Source organism: Tachysurus fulvidraco, chromosome 13, assembly GCF_022655615.1.
Source record: "Tachysurus fulvidraco isolate hzauxx_2018 chromosome 13, HZAU_PFXX_2.0, whole genome shotgun sequence".
NCBI lineage: Eukaryota > Metazoa > Chordata > Actinopteri > Siluriformes > Bagridae > Tachysurus > Tachysurus fulvidraco.
The window spans coordinates 25,187,265-25,204,419 of NC_062530.1; the positions used below are offsets into that span (position 1 = coordinate 25,187,265).

Sequence of the window (17,155 nt, forward strand, 5' to 3'; positions counted from 1 at the left end):
GTAATTGTGACCCTCTGCACTGCTTACAGTACTAGTCAGATAGGAAACTGAGTGTAAGGGTTTATTTGATTTCAGTATTTTTAGTATGTTCATCTATTTCAAGGGGGCACGGTGGCTTTAGTGGTTAGCACGTTCGCCTCACACCTCCAGGGTTGGGGGTTCGATTCCCGCCTCCATCTTGTGTGTGTAGAGTTTGCATGTTCTCCCTGTGCCTCGGGGGTTTCCTCCGGGTACTCCGGTTTCCTCCCCCCGTCCAAAGACATGCATGGTAGGTTGATTGGCATCTCTGGAAAACTGTCCGTAGTGTGATTGTGTGTGTGTGTGTGTGTGTGAGTGAATGAGAGTGTGTGTGCCCTGTGATGGGTTGGCACTCCGTCCAGGGTGTATCCTGCCTCGATGCATAATGACGCCTGAGATAGGCACAGGCTCCCCGTGACCCGAGAAGTTCAGATAAGCGGTAGAAAATGAATGAATGAATGAATGAATGAATGAATGAATGAATGAATGAATGATCTATTTCACTAGTCTCAATCTTTGGCATTATCTGCACTATTCAACTTCTCCAGTCTTTAAACAGTTGTCATTTTAGGGTTATTTTTGCTGTCCCAAGTCTCCTGAACAGATTGTTCATACAGTATTTACTCTCCCTGGCATCTGCAGTGAAAGCAAATGCAAGTCTATTCAATTGGTCTGTAATCTTCAATGAACCAAAGCAAGTTGTTCCAATAATTTAATTTATCCAATCTATTTATCATTTAGTTTTGTCTTGATTTCTAATGTCTCTAGTTGTGCAGTTGATTTCTAATGTCTCTAGTTGTGCAATCCGGGATAAACGCAATCATTTAGATGTACTGTATATTATTTTCTATTTCCTTTCAACATTTTTATTCTTTTACGTTCTGCATTATATTGGACTGAGTACTATTAATAGCTTTTAACGTTGGTGAAGTGGGTGAAAATTCATAATAATATGTTTGGGTACCAGTTCATTAGGACACTAAGATTTACCAGGTAGTCTAAATGACTCATGTATTAGCAGAAATTGCAGTGATTTGTGGTGGATAGTGTTACACAACATACAGTGATATGGTGACTTTTGGCATATCCAAGTGCTTATTATGAAGTCATGATTAATTTCAGGGCAAATAGTGTACAGTAAATATGTTCACACAGAATAATGTTTAGCAAAGAAGTAATTCAGAAAAATCAGAAGAAATAAATACTATAAAATTATAATAATATTTTTTTACGATAACATGAATCATATCTAACAATATAAGTCATATATTCATGAAAATATGATGTCATAATTTCCAACATGACTTCAGCAGCTATATAAAACTCTATACATTTACCACAGAAAGTCAAGGAGAGAGAGAGAGAGAGAGAGAGAGAGAGAGAGAGAGAGAGAGAGAGAGAGAGAGAGAGAGAGATGTATCCTATTTCATGTCTGTGTCTGTACTTAACCTGGAGTTCATCATTCGCCCTCTCCTTCTCCACATCTTCAGCCACTGGCTTGGACATAGACTCAGGATATTGTCAGCTCCGGGGCCACTTCAAACTAAATGGGATGCAACAGGATGGAGACCTTATTCTGGGAGGCTTGTTTGCAGTCAACTTTGATGCTGTGTTTCCAGATTTAAGCTTTACAAGTGAACCGGAACAACCCCATTGTCAACAGTGAGTGGGTCTGACAAAGCTATTGTCAGTGTAATCTCTTGTGCTCAAAGAAACATACAGCAGCACTTATACACACTTAATTTAATGCAGCTGATTTCACTCATATGATTTATCTCTTTGTGTGTGTATCGATGCAGGTTTGACATGGCAAGCTTCCAGCAGGCAATGACTATGGTTTTTGCTATTGACGAGATCAATAGAAATCCCAACCTGCTTCCTAACATCACACTGGGCTACCATCTGTATGATAACTGTGTGACACTTGCTGTAGCATTTCGGGCAGCCACAGCCCTGATCAGTGGAACTGATGAAATTGCCTCTGGACTGCATTGCACCAGTTCTCCCCCGGTGATTGGGATAGTAGGGGACCCGGGTTCCACTCATTCTATTGCTATCTCTAGTGTGCTGGGGTTGTTTCGAGTGCCTATGGTACAGATTCAGGGAAAGACCAGTATGCTTATAAGAAATTGATTAAAAAAGAGTTTGTGTTTATATAAATTGAATGATCTTTGTACTAAAATTATGAAAGTAATTATACTTTTAAAATGCTATATTTCTCTTGTTCTGTCTTTTATTATTTATTTATTTTTTTTACACTTTCTTTACCTTTGACTACTTTCCTGTTCTTTCTCAATTTTCATCAGGTGAGCTACTTTGCCACTTGCTCCTGTCTCACTGATCGGAATCAGTTCCCCTCCTTTTTCAGGACAATTCCAAGTGATGCTTTCCAGGTTCGTGCCATTGTCCAAATTCTGAAATATTTTGGTTGGACCTGGGTGGGCCTGGTGTACAGCAATGATGACTATGGTATTCATGCTGCCAATGCCTTCCACCAGGATGTTCAGGAACAGCTAGGTGGTTGTGTGGCTTTTTCTGAGATGCTGCCAAAGGACAACAACCGCAGAGATGCGGAGCGCATTGTCAAAGTAATAAAATCCTCCACAGCCAAGGTGGTGGTGGTGATATCTACCGATGCTTACTTGGTGCCAATAATGCATGAAGTATTTCTGAACAATGTCACAGGAAAGCAGTGGATAGCTAGTGAAGCCTGGGCTACTTCACCCGTCTTCCGTACTCCACACCTGCTACCATTCCTTGGAGGAACTCTAGGCATTGCCATTCGTCGTGGAGAGATTGCAGGGCTCCGGGACTTTCTACTACGTCTGCACCTTGACATGCAGCCTGCAAACAACATGGTGCAGCTCTTTTGGCAGGCGATGTTCAGATGTAGGTTTGATTCAGATGGCATGCAGGCAGCTGGTGAAGAGCAGAAAATGTTGTGCACAGGGAATGAAGATCTGAGCAGCACAAATACAGCATACAGTGATATGTCTGAACTAAGGGCTTCTTATAATGTATATAAAGCAGTTTATGCACTAGCTCATGCCCTTCATGACCTGACACAGTGTGAGGATGGCAAAGGGCCCTTTCATGGTCAAAGCTGTGCCAAAGTATCTACCCTGCAGCCTTGGCAGGTGAAACTGATCAATACACACATGCTTATTGAAGAACTGCATGCATTTCACATATGTTGCAGTGAGAAGAAATATACACAAGTATAGATTTGCAGTCACCTATTAAACCATAAGAACGGCAAGCCAGTTTATTTATTTTTGCTGTAGACTGAAGACATTTAGGATTGAGATCATATGTATATGAGAATAGAAATTAATTTCAGTTTTTTTTTTTAATTTTCTCGTTCTTTTATGTACATGTGTTAAAAGACAGAACGTTTAGGATCAGACCACCCAATTTTAAACAAGAAAAAAAAAATCTGACTAATTTTTACTTCTTGTTATCAAGTTGTGTACTGTTTTTATTTTATTTATTACGTGTTCTGTCTTTTTAGACCGATTGTCCTGTGTTTTATGTGGTTTAACATATCGAGATATATAAATACAGGGGAATCCAAAAGTCTCATATTCTTCTTAAACCCAAATGTCTTAGTTGCACAGCACAAACATAATAATTGCCTTTCCAATTCATTGCTGCTTCGGTCCTTTTAGGAGGACTGTACTGTATTTGTATGTTTTTGCAATCTACAACCAGGATTTACTTATGTAGTAGTTCCGTATTTCTCATGTAATACTGTAATTTCTCAAATTATTTAATTATTAAAAATCCCATTTTTCCCCAACACTAATAAATAACCTTATGTATGAAATTAATTTGCAATGCTGTAGATTCAGGATAGTGATTTTTTTTTTTTCTTAATCCCTGTATGTGAAGCAGTGTTCTAAAAAGATATTAGTTTATATTGCAGGAAAAGATTTCTTGTCAATCAAAGGCATCATTATCATGTCTTATCTGCCTGTCATATCTCCTCTAATCACTGTAAAGGTTGTCCATTACATTCAGAGAGTAAATTTCACCACTGGCTTTGGGGACCACGTATCCTTTGACAAGAATGGCAATCCTCTGTCCATCTATGATATCATGAACTGGCAGCCAAACCTAGATGGTTCGATGAGGCTCCATACAGTTGGTGTAGTGGATGAAGCTGCGCACGCAGACCGTGTGCTAACACTGAATGAAGATGCATTGTTCTGGAACTTTGAGATAAAGAAAGTAAATATAATCATAAATAATAGGAAGCGTATAATGTGTTAGAAACCTTATGTATTTGTTAATTACGTTTAGAAAACTGCAATGTTTTTTTTTTCTTTGTTCATTTATTCTTTCTAGCCATTACATTTTTAAAGTTTGCATTGCTGACTTGATGACTCTCCATTCCATAGCCACCAAAGTCTGTGTGCAGTGAAAGCTGCCCCCTGGGCACCAGAAAAGCGAGACAGAAGGGCATGCCAATCTGCTGCTTTGACTGTCTGCCCTGTGCTGATGGAGAAATAAGTAACACAACAGGTAAGTAATCATGACCTTTATGTCTTGTAAATGATAGATCATAATGTTTAGAGACTTAAATGATAATAATGTTAAAATGTTTTTTTTTTTTGTTTTTTTTTATCTTTCGCACTCAGATTCAAATGAATGCATCGTGTGCCCTGATGAGTTCTGGTCCAGCCCAGAGAAGGACCGTTGTGTCCCTAAGGAAGTGGAGTTCCTGTCCTATGAAGAGCCACTAGGCATCTCCTTAGCAACAGCTTCCCTGTTTGGCACCTGCTTCTGTACTGGGGTTCTGATTGTGTTTGTGCATCACCGTCACACTCCTGTTGTCCGGGCCAACAACTCTGAGCTGAGTTTCCTGCTGCTCCTGTCACTCAAATCGTGCTTCCTGTGTGTGCTGCTGTTCATTGGCCAGCCTCAATTGTGGACATGCCAACTGAGGCATGTGGCATTTGGTATCAGCTTCGTATTGAGCGTCTCCAGCATCCTGGTCAAAACCATGGTGGTTGTGGCTGTGTTTAAGTCGTCTCGGCCAGAAGGCCAAAATGCTATGAAGTGGTTTGGGGTGGCCCAACAGCGAGGTACAGTTCTGGTCCTCACAGCCCTCCAGGTGGTTATATGTACAGTCTGGTTGGCTACAGCATCTCCTACACCCCACAAAAACACTCGCTACATCAGTTCAAAAATAGTCTTTGAATGTGCTGTGGGTTCTGTGATGGGGTTCGCAACTCTGTTAGGCTACATTGGCCTGCTGGCTGCTGTAAGCTTTCTCCTGGCCTTCTTAGCGAGGAACCTGCCAGATAACTTTAACGAGGCCAAATTCATCACCTTTAGCATGCTGATATTTTGTGCCGTGTGGATCACCTTCGTGCCTGCGTACGTCAGCTCTCCAGGGAAGTACTCTGTGGCTGTAGAGGTCTTTGCTATTTTGGCATCTAGTTTTGGGCTACTGGTAGCAATATTTGCTCCAAAGTGCTACATTATACTCTTACACCCTGAGCGGAACACCAAAAAGGCCATCATGGGTCGAGCACCACAAAACAAATAGCTACAAATGTATTACTGCTGGATAATTGAACATAATTCAGTTGTTTGCTTAATAATATAACTTATGTAAGGATTAATAAATCATCATTTAATCTATATTGTGTAAAATTTACTGGAGCATAAGGACCAAGATCTGCCAAATCGAGGAATAAAATAATAATCACAAAAATCATAAAATGATTGTATTTCTATTTCTTTTACAGAATCATACAAATCACAGACATCCACAATGTTTAAGCACCCAAAATCAAGAAGTGATTTCCTACTTCAAAAAGACCTTAATAATGGACAGATTTCATGCTCAATAAAAATGAGAGTTTAATATCCAGAAATCTACATGTTACTTAATAATTGTTTTATTCTACAATGAAAACCATTCAGAATATCATATTTTAATGGACATTTATAAATCTGTATGTCCTTTTTTCATTTCCAGTTGGATACTAAAATGGGCATCAGTCTTTATTAACAGTACTTTAATTTTAATTGAGGTGTACAAGGTATTGGATTGCATGAGACATTTATGGATGTATTTTGCAAACATGATAATAGTAAATAAAATCTGTTTCTCCTGATTCTTTTTGACTTTTAAATTACATTTCTGAAATAGATTCCAACAAATTAAAATTTAAGAAAAAAAATGTTGTCAGAATGAAGCAAACACGGGACAGGAAACCAATATAACCAAGCCTCCACCTTGTGTGTGTGGAGTTTGCATATTCTCCCCGTGCTTCGGCGGTTTCCTAAGGGTATTCCGGTTTCCTCCCCCGGTCCAAAGACATGCATGGTAGGTTGATTGGCATCTCTGGAAAATTGTCCGTAGTGTGTGAGTGTGTGAGTGAATGAGAGTGTGTGTGTGCCCTGTGATGGGTTGGCACTCCGTCCAGGGTGTATCCTGCCTTGATGCCCGATGATGCCTGAGATAGGCACAGGCTCCCCGTGACCCGAGAAGTTCGGATAAACGGTAGAAAATGAATGAATGAATGAATGACTTTGTCCAACAGTAGCAGCTGTTTTTTTGCAAAATAAACTTTATTTCAAATCAGCTTGCATTTATTGAACATGAACAATTACATGTATATTTATTAAAAATGATTAGTATTGTACTGTGTTATAAATTTCAGTACAGAGAAATAGAAGATCTAAATAGTGTCTACTTTCTGTGTACAGATTGTGTAATGTAAACTGCAATTATAAGAACCAGAAAAGTTTATTTTGATGTTTTTCCAGTCATTCCTTTTTTGGTATTGAGTTCAGGCCTCAGCAGTATAATGTAACATTTAGGAGCAAAGATACAGAAAAGCAATCCAAAAGTGGAGGCCAGGATGGCAAATACTTCCACCGCTACTGTGTATTTCCCTGGGGTGCTGTTGTATGCAGGTATGAATGAGATCCAAACAGCAAAAAAGATCAGCATACTGAATGTAATCAACTTGGCCTCGTTAAAAGTACCTGGAAGTTTCCGTCCCAAAAAGGCCAGAATGAAGCAAACACAGGACAGGAAACCAATGTAACCAAGCACTAAGTAGAATCCCAGAGGCCAGACATCCTTACACTCCAGTATGATCCGTCCACCCTGGTAAGATGTATTTTTAAAAGGGTAAGGGGGTGCTAATGCTAACCAGCTAACGCAGAGTATGGCTTGGCCTGCAGTGCAGCTGACAATAAATGCTCTTTGCTGAGGAGGTCCGAATCGTTTGAGGGAACTGGAGCCAGGCATGGTGGAATGGAAAGCCAACAGCACCACAATGGTTTTGACCAGGATGCAGGAGATGCAAAGGACAAAACTGATGCCAAACGCTGCCTGTCGTGCCTGACAGGACCACATCGAAGGCCGGCCCAGAAATACCAACGAACAGAGAAAGCAGAGTTTCAGTGACAGCAAAAGCAGGAAACTCAGCTCTGAATTGTTGGCTTTGACTATGGGTGTGGATCTGAAGTGGAAGAAGATTACAGAGACAGCAGTTGCTGCAGCAACTCCCAGGAGCGACAGGCTAACAAGGATGACACCCATGATCTCCTGAAAGGAAAGGAATTCCTCTATGCCTGCCACACAAGCCACACGCTCAGCATTGGACCAGAAGTACAGAGGACACCGGATGCATTCTGTGGCTCCTGCAAGAAACACACAATCATTTCTTTCAAGAATTGTTTTTTATTTTTTAAATGGTTTCAAAGAAAGCATTAACTCTGAGTGATGGCACTGTCACTATAAACTACTCACGTAAATTGGAATTGTCTGGTTACAGGAGGTTTATGCTTAGAACCATAGGAATGATTAGTCATTTTTCTTCAATATATTTCACTTAGATGTGCGGATGGTCTGCCACTATACTATAGAAATTATTGCATATTACAATGAATGTATTAATGTAATCTATTAACCAGGTGCTATTATATACCCTATGACCAATCAGATTTAAGTTTAGGGAAACAGAGTGTGGTATAAAAATGAATACCTTATATATGTCATATCCTAACCCTAACCCAGTTTCAAAGAGTATTTTTTAGATATTGCATTAAAAGTATCTTAGAAAAATAAAACAAAATGAAAAGGTAAAGAAAATGAAAGAATTTGGTAAAGTATTAAAAGTAATTATTTAAACTCTCAGAATTTGTGTTAATCATTTAAATGTTGATACTATTGTGTTGATACTATAAATATACCTGATATATTGGTGAACTCTCCCTCTGTGCAGGGCAGACAGTCAAAACAGCAGATGGGTTGGCCTGGTCGTGTGGCCTGTCGAGTCCCAGGAGGACAGGGGGCTGTGCACAGAGATGAAGGCACCTGCAGGGCAATGGACACTGAAATTAGCACTGAAAGTCCAACTAGTAAGTTGCACAGTCTGAAATGCATAATAATAAAAGCCTGATGCATATTTTTAAGATTTATTAATTGCATAGATATATGCAAAGAATTATTAATTGCATATGACTGTGAGAACTGTACCTATGTGAAATTAAGCAAGTATTTAACTAATATTAAACTAAATAGGTTTTTTCATAATGTTTACACCTGACTCTGCCCTCCTGTCCACTCAATCAAGTCCATGTCCATATTGAGCTGTTGCCAGTGGGGGGCCGAACCATCATAACTGCCCACTTTCTGAAACTTCATTCCACCTCGTCCATCTTTCTGCCAGTTTATGATGTCATAGAGAGGTATTGGTTCTCCATTTTCATCAAAATAAACCTTTTCTCCAAACTGGTTTGTGAAGTTCACTCTCTTTAGGTGATAAAGCAACTGTAAATAAAATGAAATATAATCAATATGGATAGTGCTTAAAATAAAAAAAAAGCCATCCAAGTTTTGTATTTTTGCCACATGCAATATTCTTGCTGAAAGCAAATTCTGTCCTATCACCTGTCCAGGTGTGAATTCTGCCCCAGTGTTACAGCTTCTCTGGTCAGAGGCCTGTGCTATAAATGTGCATTGAAGGAGGCTGTGCAGAGCATGAGCAATTGCATAAACTGCCTTATAAACATTATATGAAACCCGCACCGGTGTCACACTTGTGTAGCTGCTTTCAACCTGCTCCAGAGTCTCCAAGCCAGTACAAAATGGCCTGTCCAAGCCCTCACTGGTGGCATAGCCTAGCCGGCAGTTGAACTGTTCTTCCCAGAACATATTAGTGAAGGCTGATCCTGGGTTATCTGAGGGACGTACTCTCAGAAGAAACTCAAACAGCCCAGAGATATTTGCACCCCTAAAGGAAAATCCCAGGGTTCCAGTTAACACGTGCTGAAACACAGGAGCTGTAAGAACACTGGCAGTTACCCAGGCTTCACTTGCAACCCACTGCCAGCCTGTCAGGTTTCTCAATGCCACCTCTGATAGGAGCTCAAGAAGTTGACCTTCTGTGGCAAAAACCACAATAACTCGGGCTGTGGAGGCCTTCAGGGCATCAATAATGGAACTGATCTGTTTTGGCGTGGGCACTTTGGGGATGGTGCGGTGAAAAGCCACACAACCACCCCATGCTTCCAGCTGCTCAGTAAAGGCTTGGATACCATAACGGCTATAGTCATCCTCTGTGCCAATTGTGCCCACCCAGCGCCAGTTAAAATGGGCCATCAGCTGCACCAGAGCTTGCACCTGGAAAACATCACTGGGAACAGTGCGGAGGAAAGTTGGGTACACTTTCTTATCAGTCAGACATGTGCAAGTCGCAAAGTAGCTGATCTGGAAACAGTTACATAGAGAGAGGGAATGAGAGACACAGATAAAGTTTCTCATTAATGGACAAAACAACAATTCTATACTAAGATAATTGATAGATCAGATAGGGGCTTTACAGATGAACATGGGTAGGAGATGTAAATTATAGTTAAATTATATGTAAACACCACATTAAATTAGCTTTAATAAGGACATCATTCAGTGAGAGTTATTAACTAGGTGTCATCATTATTTCTAATAGTGTTCTAAGATAAATCATATACTGGGCCTGATTAATAATAATAATAATAATAATAATAATAATAATAATAATAATAATAATAATAATAATAATAATAATAATAATAATAAACCCAAATGGTCATTCTATCCTCAGTATCCTTACTGATTGTATGTAAAACAATTAGGCATCTAGTCTTTTAAGGAATATACACCAAAACTTCAAAACAAAAGTATTATATCATTGCACATTGAAAGAATCATGAAATCTAACAAAATAGGGGAAAAGAGCAGAATTTAAAAAGCGAAAGATAATATGGTTTAACTTCTAGGTCAACAAGAATAAATGTTATTTAGACCCAGGTACAACTGTTCCTATTATGGAGATTGTTATGATGATCAGTGCATGTGCTTTTTTTTTTTTAATTATACGTATTTTTATATTAAATTATAGATTTCATTTTAAAGTCTTTATTTTTCCTATATATGTTATTTATATTGAATATATTGATATTTTATATGATTTATTGTAATAAATATCCTACATTAAATTATTTATATATTGTTGTTTATTATTTTAATGCACATTAAACATCTAATCGATTGTAACACATTATTGTACATACTGTAAAATCAGGTACAGCACTGTGTATCAAAACTGAAGGTACAGACATGCACTGGGGTTGTGAGGGTATTACAATCAGAGGAAAATAAAACAACAGATTTTTTAAGATCACAAACAAAGAGTTAAGTGAATACACTTTTGTCCAAATTTTGATTTAACATTCCTATGTTTGCTTTTTTACTTCACTCTCAGCATCTTTTATTTCAAGCTCACCATAGGGATCTGAAAAGGCCCAAATGTTTGGGCTACAGCTCGGGATGGTGAAGATGATGCCAGGCCTATGATTGCTGGAACAGGAGCTTTAGAGAGGCAAAGAACATTCATGGCTGCAGAGCTCTCTTGCTGAACTGTAGAAGATCCATTAACCAGAGAGAATGCACTCTGTAGACTAGTGTGGACATGATCACAGCTGTCCAGAATCCGATAACCCAGCTTCATACCTGGTAAAAGCCTGGGGTTCCTGTTTATCTCCTCAATAGCAAACACCATGGTCTGGACCCAGCGAAAAGCCCTCAGGTCAAAGCTGAAACGACAGATATACGTAGTTGTGTAAGAAAGGAATAAAGACAGTCTGAAAATGTAATGAAATAAAAACATAATTAGGATAAATAAAATCAATGTTTCATACCATATAGAACTGCATAGACTTAATTTCACCTATTATCAGTTTATCTGTTAATTTTCCATTCAAAAATTTAGCAATGTGTTTTAAAAGTAGACAGAACCAAAACCATAATTTGCTTAGTGACTAATACAGGAATTATGTTCTGGAGCTCTGATGTTTCACTTCCAAAGTCTGTTCACTATCAGAACAAGCCACTCACCCACTACACCTCTGAACCTGTGGTCGGTCTGTCAAAACAAAATCAGGTTCTGGAGCTATGTAATGCAGGGGGAAGAGCCCTCCAAGAATAACATCTCCATCCATTTCCAGAACATGAGAATCAAACTCCCCCATTCTCTGACAGCCACCGCTTAACTCTGAGCACTGAACCTTGGGCCAGAGGAGTAAAAAAATAGCCAACAGTGCCAGCTCACCTACTGGCATATTCCCAAGCTTCACAGAGGCTCCTTGGTGAATTCATGAGCAGTGTATTTTCCTGCTTTAGTGTCTAGCAGAGTGGTGGACTCTGCTTTATAAACGGACATATGTCACCTGTTTTCATACATGACTGACATCTACACAGACCAATCAGGAGGAAGAAAATGATGCAAGGAATTAAACAATGACTTGAGCATAAAGCAGCTCTGCTTAGTTGTGCGTCTTCTGGATGAGCGATGTGCTACGTCCAATCTAATTGCACTATGTATAATTCTTTCCTCTTTTTTTAATTGTTTTAATTTGATTTTAAATCAATTTTTAAATCATTTTAAAAGTTTTAAATTCCTTGTTTAATTGTTGTGATTATTGTTTTTATGATTATTTTTACTTTATTTTATGTAACGCACTTTTTTAAAATTACCATTGTGTATGAAATGTGCTATATAAATAATTTTGCCTTGCCTAGCCTGGAAAATACTTAACCATTATGGAAAGTGTTAAATGAAGGAAGGAAGGAAGGAAGGAAGGAAGGAAGGAAGGAAGGAAGGAAGGAGAGAAGGAAAGAAGGAAAGAAGGAAAGAAAAATGTCACTTGTTTAGATTAGAACAAATGCAATTGTATAAAATACACATAATAGTGGACACAATGTGTGTGTGTGTGTGTGTGTGTGTGTGTGTGTGTGTGTGTGTGTGTGTGTGTGTGTGTGTGTGTGTGTGTGTGTGTGTGTGTGAGTGGTAAGTGTTAGACAGGTCCAATATTGCCATCTGCAGGATCTGATGGAATTTACAGTTATCTGACTGTTTTGAGACATGAGGATATGTGACATGGCATTCTATGGTAAAGGCCCAAGACAGGTGGAAAATAGAAAAGTTTCCTGGTCAAATCTACAGTATCATTTAGTTGTTGTTTTTTTGTTTGTTTTTTATTAATCATTTTATGGCATGGCAATATCTTTGACCTTATGTGGCCCTTTCCACCTCTACAAACATTCGAGGCAACCTCTCGGTTGAGGTTCAAATTGACAATATCCAAAATTGTTGCTATTATAAAGCTTACATTCTTAATAATTATTTAAAGTCTTATTCATTGTTCATTCAAATTCAGTATAACTGTATTACATTAAATAATTCGTCTCGCTTTTTCATATGGCCAAGTAAAAGCACGAAGCCATTTCCACAGAGGCCCATGTGACCTCAGCAGGTATATAAAACTCAGCCATATATAAACCACAGAAAGAGAAGGAGAGATAGAGAAGCACAGAGAAAGAAATATGTGGCCTGATTTATGTCTGTATCTGTGCTTAGCCTCATTATTGGCCCCTTCCTACTCCACCTCTTCAGCCACTGGCTTGGACATACACTCAGGATACTGTCAGCTCCGGGGCAAATTCCGGCTAAATGGGATGCACCAGGATGGAGACCTTATTTTAGGAGGTCTGTTTGAAGTCCACTTTCTAACTGTGTTTCCAGAGTTGAGCTTCACAAGTGAACCGGAGCAACCCTATTGTCAACAGTGAGTGGACTCAGAAAAGTGCAAATGGGTAACAGAAACAAAAGCTGAAAGATTTAATTTATTAAGTGACTTAATTAATGAACATGATATGTTGGAATTACGGATCTGTTGCTAAAGGCAATTGCTGTGCACTTGCATAATAAGAATGAATGTGTATATTTTTAACAAGCATATTTTTGTGTCACAAAGCATGATTACATAATTGAATCAGTACACCTATTTTTACCTTTTTTCACTCATATGATTTATCTCTTTGTGTGTGTATCGATGCAGGTTTGACATGGCAAGCTTCCAGCAGGCAATGACTATGGTTTTTGCTATTGACGAGATCAATAGAAATCCCAACCTGCTTCCTAACATCACACTGGGCTACCATCTGTATGATAACTGTGTGAAGCTTGCTGTAGCATTTCGGGCAGCCACAGCCCTGATCAGTGGAAGTGAAGAAATTGCCTCTGGACTGCATTGCACCAGTTCTCCCCCGGTGATTGGGATAGTAGGGGACCCGGGTTCCACTCATTCTATTGCTATCTCTAGTGTGCTGGGGTTGTTTCGAGTGCCTATGGTACAGATTCAGGGAAAGACCAGTTCGCTTTTAAAGAATTGAGGAAAAATGTAGTCTAACTGCAAATCTGTAACATCTATAATGTTATTATTTTTATGCTACTTATGTGACAATAGATTCATTGTAATTATTAGAAATGGCTTTTTCCTTTCTAAATCTCCCATTTATGCTTTTTTTTTTTTTTTTTTGAACATTCCTTTTCTCTTACTTCCTCTACTGTTTCTCATTTTTCATCAGGTGAGCTACTTTGCCACTTGCTCCTGTCTCACTGATCGGCATCAGTTCCCCTCCTTTTTCAGGACAATTCCAAGTGATGCTTTCCAGGTCCATGCCATTGTCCAGATCCTTAAACGTTTTGGTTGGACCTGGGTGGGCCTGGTTTACAGCAATGATGACTATGGTATTCATGCTGCCAATGCCTTCCACAAGGATGTTCAGGAACAGCTAGGTGGCTGTGTGGCTTTTTCTGAGATGCTGCCAAGGGACAACAACCGCAGAGATGTAGAGCGCATTGTCAAAGTGATAAAATCCTCCACAGCCAAGGTGGTGGTGGTGATTTCTACTGAGGCTTACTTGTTGCCATTAATGGGTGAAGTGGCTCTGAGAAATGTAACAGGAAAGCAATGGATAGCTAGTGAAGCCTGGGCTACTTCACCCGTCTTCCTCACACCTCACCTATTACCATTCCTTGGAGGAACTCTAGGCATCGCCATTCGTCGTGGAGAGATTGCAGGGCTCCGGGACTTTCTACTACGACTGCACCTTGACATGCAGCCTGCAAACAACATGATCCGTATCTTCTGGGAGGAGATGTTCAGATGTAGGTTTGATTCAGATGGCATGCAGCCTGCCAGAGACGATGAGAAAATGTTGTGCACAGGGAATGAAGATCTGAGCAGCACAAATACAGCATACAGTGATATGTCTGAACTAAGGGCTTCTTATAATGTATATAAAGCAGTTTATGCACTAGCTCATGCCCTTCATGACCTGACACAGTGTGAGGATGGCAAAGGGCCCTTTCATGGTCAAAGCTGTGCCAAAGTATCTACCCTGCAGCCTTGGCAGGTGAAACTGATCAATACACACATGCTTATTCAAGAACTGCAAAAATGTTGTCGACAACATGATGCAGTGAGAATATACAATATGCCTACATAGTTTTATTTGTATACTATTATAAGCCACAGTGAGGGATTCCTACTGTACATAAACTTGCAGTTCTGTATTCACTCTGTATTTGAATCGTTTTAATTATTTTAAACCCCCAACTGGTACAAATCTAAGAAAAATATATGCACATTTTATCTTACAGATGCATAATACTTAATGCTTTATTCATGTGATTCTCTATGTGATTCCATTCGATTGTGGAGCACTGTCCTAAAATGAGTTTATATTGTAGGTAAACTATTAATATCAATCAAAGACATGTTTAACATTTGTCTTTTCTGCTTATCGCTGATAAAGGTTGTCCATTACCTACAGAGAGTTAATTTCACCACTGGCTTTGGGGACCATGTATCATTTGATAAGAATGGTGATCCCTTGGCTATTTATGATGTCATGAACTGGCACCCAAACCAGGATGGATCAATTAGGGTCCACACAGTTGGTGTGGTGGATGAAGCCGCACAGACAGACCGTGTGCTAACACTGAATGAAGATGCATTGTTCTGGAACTTTGAGACAAAGAAAGTAAACAAACACATACACAAAAATCACCAACAGCTTATAACATTAGAGAACAGGCTTAATGTTAAACTGCACATGAAACAGTGGCAGTTTCTCATTATTTTGATGTACTGTTGTATCTGAACTTTCCATTCCATAGCCACCGAGGTCTGTTTGCAGTGAAAGCTGCCCCCTTGGCACCAGAAGAGCGAGACAGAAGGGCATGCCAATCTGCTGCTTTGACTGTCTGCCCTGTGCTGATGGAGAAATCAGTAACACAACAGGTAAGTAATCATGACCTTTATGTCTTGTAAATAATAGGACATATAAAAAAAAGTGTTGTGTTTCCTTTTGATAATCTCTTTAATCCCATACTAATTTTACACTTTTCTCTCACTCTTTGACACTCAGATTCAAATGAATGCATCGTGTGCCCTGATGAGTTCTGGTCCAGCCCAGAGAAGGACCGTTGTGTCCCTAAGGAAGTGGAGTTCCTGTCCTATGAAGAGCCACTAGGCATCTCCTTAACAACAGCTTCCCTGTTTGGCACCTGCTTCTGTACTGGGGTTCTGGGCGTGTTTGTGCATCACCGTCACACTCCTGTGGTCCGGGCCAACAACTCTGAGCTGAGTTTCCTGCTGCTCCTGTCACTCAAATCGTGCTTCCTGTGTGTGCTGCTGTTCATTGGCCAGCCTCAATTGTGGACATGCCAACTGAGGCATGTGGCATTTGGTATCAGCTTTGTATTGAGCATCTCCAGCATCCTGGTCAAAACCATGGTTGTTGTGGCTGTGTTTAAGTCGTCTCGGCCAGAAGGCCAAAATGCTATGAAGTGGTTTGGGGTGGCCCAACAGCGAGGTACAGTTCTGGTCCTCACAGCCCTCCAGGTGGTTATATGTACAGTCTGGTTGGCTACAGCATCTCCTACACCCCACAAAAACACTCGCTACATCAGTTCAAAAATAGTCTTTGAATGTGCTGTGGGTTCTGTGATGGGGTTCGCAACTCTGTTAGGCTACATTGGCCTGCTGGCTGCTGTAAGCTTTCTCCTGGCCTTCTTAGCGAGGAACCTGCCAGATAACTTTAACGAGGCCAAATTCATCACCTTTAGCATGCTGATATTTTGTGCCGTGTGGATCACCTTTGTGCCTGCGTACGTCAGCTCTCCAGGGAAGTACTCTGTGGCTGTAGAGGTCTTTGCTATTTTGGCATCTAGTTTTGGGCTACTGGTAGCAATATTTGCACCAAAGTGCTACATTATACTCTTACACCCTGAGCGGAACACCAAAAAGGCCATCATGGGTCGAGCACCACAAAACAAATAGCTACAAAGACTATTTGTTTAAGAATTCTACATTATTGAATTTTATGTTTAATAATATGTTTAAATAAAGATTCACAAATCTCAATTTTTTACCGATGAGCTTGATTGAGCTTCACCCATGAGCCCATGAGTCTTTTGAGATTCACAGAAGAATAAATGAATGCACACATAATTCAGAAAATGATTGGATTTTTTCACTTGTTAGGAATAACAGTGTTAGCCAAAATGTAAAGCAGAAGCAATTTTCTACTACAATGAAATCTTTAAGTTTTGGTAATTGGTATTAACATATTGGCATGGACCATCTCAATATAAATTTCCATAGGTGAAAAACAGGTAACAGCAAATTTAGTATCTACATAAGCACTGGAATGTTGTCACATTTAGACACAGATATGATGCAAAACAATAATTCTAAAGATGGTGCAACCCCATTATCG

General features: G+C 39.6%; 3 protein-coding genes across 3 annotated transcripts; 2 read left to right on the forward strand and 1 right to left on the reverse strand.

Annotated features, from left to right (window-relative positions):
- Positions 1-1,555: 1,555 nt before the first annotated feature.
- Positions 1,556-5,572, forward strand: LOC113652667 (extracellular calcium-sensing receptor-like). The gene is made up of 6 exons (XM_027161882.2): positions 1,556-1,680; positions 1,818-2,109; positions 2,325-3,155; positions 4,021-4,248; positions 4,419-4,542; positions 4,659-5,572. Exons 1-6 carry the CDS (start codon positions 1,571-1,573, stop codon positions 5,570-5,572), a joined length of 2,499 nt encoding a protein of 832 aa, XP_027017683.2. The 5' UTR covers positions 1,556-1,570.
- Positions 5,573-6,683: 1,111 nt separating this feature from the next.
- On the reverse strand, positions 6,684-11,678 carry LOC113652329 (extracellular calcium-sensing receptor-like). The gene is made up of 6 exons (XM_027161297.2): positions 11,423-11,678; positions 10,812-11,121; positions 8,939-9,757; positions 8,591-8,818; positions 8,239-8,362; positions 6,684-7,686 (listed from the first exon to the last, which is right to left on the reverse strand). The coding sequence occupies exons 1-6, from the start codon at positions 11,644-11,646 to the stop codon at positions 6,782-6,784; spliced, it is 2,610 nt and encodes an 869-aa protein (XP_027017098.2). The 5' UTR covers positions 11,647-11,678; the 3' UTR covers positions 6,684-6,781.
- A 1,230-nt stretch (positions 11,679-12,908) lies between these two features.
- LOC113652331 (extracellular calcium-sensing receptor-like) lies at positions 12,909-16,716 on the forward strand. Its single transcript, XM_027161298.2, has 6 exons — positions 12,909-13,152; positions 13,426-13,717; positions 13,955-14,785; positions 15,188-15,415; positions 15,552-15,675; positions 15,803-16,716. The coding sequence occupies exons 1-6, from the start codon at positions 12,911-12,913 to the stop codon at positions 16,714-16,716; spliced, it is 2,631 nt and encodes an 876-aa protein (XP_027017099.2). The 5' UTR covers positions 12,909-12,910.
- The last annotated feature ends 439 nt before the right edge of the window (positions 16,717-17,155 follow it).

Excerpts from the sequence above, each read along its gene's own strand:
- LOC113652667 (XM_027161882.2), top strand. The coding sequence starts at position 1,571 with ATGCAACAGGATGGAGACCTTATTCTGGGAGGCTTGTTTGCAGTCAAC. Across the intron at positions 2,110-2,324 it reads GGTTGTTTCGAGTGCCTATG|GTGAGCTACTTTGCCACTTG; the intron begins GTACAGATTCAG and ends AATTTTCATCAG. Across the intron at positions 4,249-4,418 it reads GGAACTTTGAGATAAAGAAA|CCACCAAAGTCTGTGTGCAG; the intron begins GTAAATATAATC and ends TCCATTCCATAG.
- LOC113652329 (XM_027161297.2), bottom strand. The coding sequence starts at position 11,646 with ATGCCAGTAGGTGAGCTGGCACTGTTGGCTATTTTTTTACTCCTCTGG. Across the intron at positions 11,122-11,422 it reads CAGGTTCAGAGGTGTAGTGG|CTTTGACCTGAGGGCTTTTC; the intron begins GTGAGTGGCTTG and ends CTGTCGTTTCAG. Across the intron at positions 7,687-8,238 it reads AGAGTTCACCAATATATCAG|GAGCCACAGAATGCATCCGG; the intron begins GTATATTTATAG and ends TGTTTCTTGCAG.
- LOC113652331 (XM_027161298.2), top strand. The coding sequence starts at position 12,911 with ATGTGGCCTGATTTATGTCTGTATCTGTGCTTAGCCTCATTATTGGCC. Across the intron at positions 15,416-15,551 it reads GGAACTTTGAGACAAAGAAA|CCACCGAGGTCTGTTTGCAG; the intron begins GTAAACAAACAC and ends TCCATTCCATAG. Across the intron at positions 15,676-15,802 it reads AGAAATCAGTAACACAACAG|ATTCAAATGAATGCATCGTG; the intron begins GTAAGTAATCAT and ends TTTGACACTCAG.